The 2,066-nt window shown below is 71.6% G+C and overlaps 2 protein-coding genes across 2 annotated transcripts; one reads left to right on the top strand and one right to left on the bottom strand.

The window, feature by feature from the left end:
• Positions 1 to 35: 35 nt before the first annotated feature.
• EMIHUDRAFT_254812 (hypothetical protein) lies at positions 36 to 890 on the bottom strand (the record flags this gene model as incomplete). The annotated part of the gene is made up of 2 exons (XM_005776634.1): positions 36 to 347; positions 414 to 890. Coding segments are annotated over 2 exons (789 nt in total), but the record flags the coding sequence as incomplete, so codon positions are not given.
• A 309-nt stretch (positions 891 to 1,199) lies between these two features.
• EMIHUDRAFT_254813 (hypothetical protein) lies at positions 1,200 to 1,820 on the top strand (the record flags this gene model as incomplete). The annotated part of the gene is made up of 2 exons (XM_005776635.1): positions 1,200 to 1,595; positions 1,770 to 1,820. Coding segments are annotated over 2 exons (447 nt in total), but the record flags the coding sequence as incomplete, so codon positions are not given.
• Between the last annotated feature and the right edge of the window lie 246 nt (positions 1,821 to 2,066).

Here is a 2,066-nt window from a genome sequence, read left to right on the forward strand (position 1 = left end):
CTGGGGAGATCTGGGGAGATCTGGGGAGATCGCACCTCGGCGGTGGCCAGCTTAGCCCGGATCAGCTCCCGCGCGAGCCACGACCCGCCCGCCGCCTGGCAAAGCACCGTCTCCGCCTGCCACGGGTCGGAGCACACCATCCCCGTCCAGACGCGGAACTCCTCGTGCTGCGACGACCAGAGCAGCCGGCTCCAGCGCAGCCCGTGTGTGATCGCCTCCAGCGCCAGGTAGGCGACGCGGAACGAGGCGGTCGCGAGCAGCAGCAGCGACGCGATCAGCAGGACGTAGTACTGGCCGTTGGAGATCGAGCGCTCCTGCCGCGCGTGCTTGACGGCGGCGGTGCGAGCCTAGGAGGGGATCCCCCGGGAGTTTGTGGACTGTTGATCGAGTGTGCTTGTTAACGCGTGCTCGACGGCGGCGGTGCGAGCCTTCCCGACGGCCTGCCGCGGCCGCTGAAGCTCGGAGGCGGCGGTGCGCGCGAGCCGCCGCGCCCGCTCGACGCTCGCGCCCGGCTTCCGCTCCTCGACCACCTGCCGCAGCCGCCGCATCGCCGCCGGCCACCGCTTCGCCGTCGCCTGCCCGCCATCGGACGCCCGCCTTCGCGCACGCGGCGACGGCAGCGGCGCCGAGTTGGCGCGGCCGCGCTCCGCGACCGCCATCGAGCGGCGTCGCGAGAGGTCCGGCGTTCGCGGCGTCTCCAGCAGCGCGTCCGTCGCCGGCGAGAGGCTTCTCCGGCCGTCCAGCCCCGGCTCGGGCGTAAGTGGGTCGGCAGCCAAGAGCGAGCTCAGGTCGACGGCGCTCGACGGCTCGTGCCACTCGTCCGCGAGCGAGGCGGCGGAGGCGTTCGACTCCCGCGAGTCCGGGGCCACTGATCGATAGCTGTGTGGCATCGCGACGAGCGGGTGGGGCGCCAGAGGCCGGCCAGCGATCGGGTACACCAAAATTCTTTTTTTAGCTAGCCTCGAGCTCCTAATCTTTTACCGCATTGCATTTGTGCCTCTCGTGCAGTCCGCAGCGTCTACACTGACGCTGCGGACTCCATGGTCGCCTCTCCTCGCCGCAGCAGCGGGCGACTACGAGTGGAGGAGGGCCGCGGCGGCCTCGCAGACGACGGCGAGGCTCGAGACGCGGCGGAGCGGCGTCCGCTGTCTCCAAACGCTGCAGCGGGCTGCCTGAGCCCTCCTCGGCTGACGGCGGCCATGCTCGCCGGGCTCGCCGCGCTGTTTGCCGCCGCCGCCGTGCACTTTCAGGGCGATGCGGCTGTTTGCACCGTCGCCGGAGGCGGTCCGCATGGCGCCGCGGTGGTTTGCCTCGACTGGAGAGGCTACTACACGATGTGGGTGACGCTCGTGTCGCTCGTGCTGATGGCGCGGGACGCGCCGCCCGACCTGGTCCTCAGCGGCGCCACGCTGTCGCTGCTGCTGCTGCGCGTCATCACCGACGCGGAGGCGCTCCGCGGCTTCGCCTCGCCTTCCATCGCGACGGTCGGCGTTCTCTTTGTCCTTGCAAAGGCGCTCGAGCAGACGGGCGCCGTCGACGCGCTCGTCGTGCCCGCCCTCGGCGCGCCTCGCTCGCACACGGCGGCCGTGCTCCGCGTGTGCGTGCCGACGGCGCTGCTCTCGGCGCTCCTCCGCCCCACAGCCTCACCTGCTCGCCTGCCTCACTGCCTCTCGCACACGCACCGCCCACACTGCCTCTCGCACACACACGGCCACACACGCCGCTCGTCGTCAACGCTCGCGCCACTGCGTCGCCGTCCCCTCGGCCAGGCCTTCCTCAACAACACGCCGATCGTCGCGATGCTGATCCCCGCGTGCGAGGTGCTGGCGCGCCGGCACAACCTCTCTGCGAGGGTGAGAGATCGCCCGAGATCGACCGAGGCCGCCCGCGAGATTGGTCGAGATCGCTCGAGATCGCCCGAGCTCGGCGAGGGTGCGCTGCGGATGCCCCGTCTCCTGGGCGCCGATGCTCGGCGGCATCTCGGCGGCATCTCGGCGGCATCTCGGCGGCATCTCGGCGGCATCTCGGCGGCATCTCGGCGGCATCTCGGCGGCATCACGGCGGCA

This window comes from Emiliania huxleyi (genome assembly GCF_000372725.1).
Source record: "Emiliania huxleyi CCMP1516 unplaced genomic scaffold EMIHUscaffold_2757, whole genome shotgun sequence".
NCBI lineage: Eukaryota > Haptophyta > Isochrysidales > Noelaerhabdaceae > Emiliania > Emiliania huxleyi.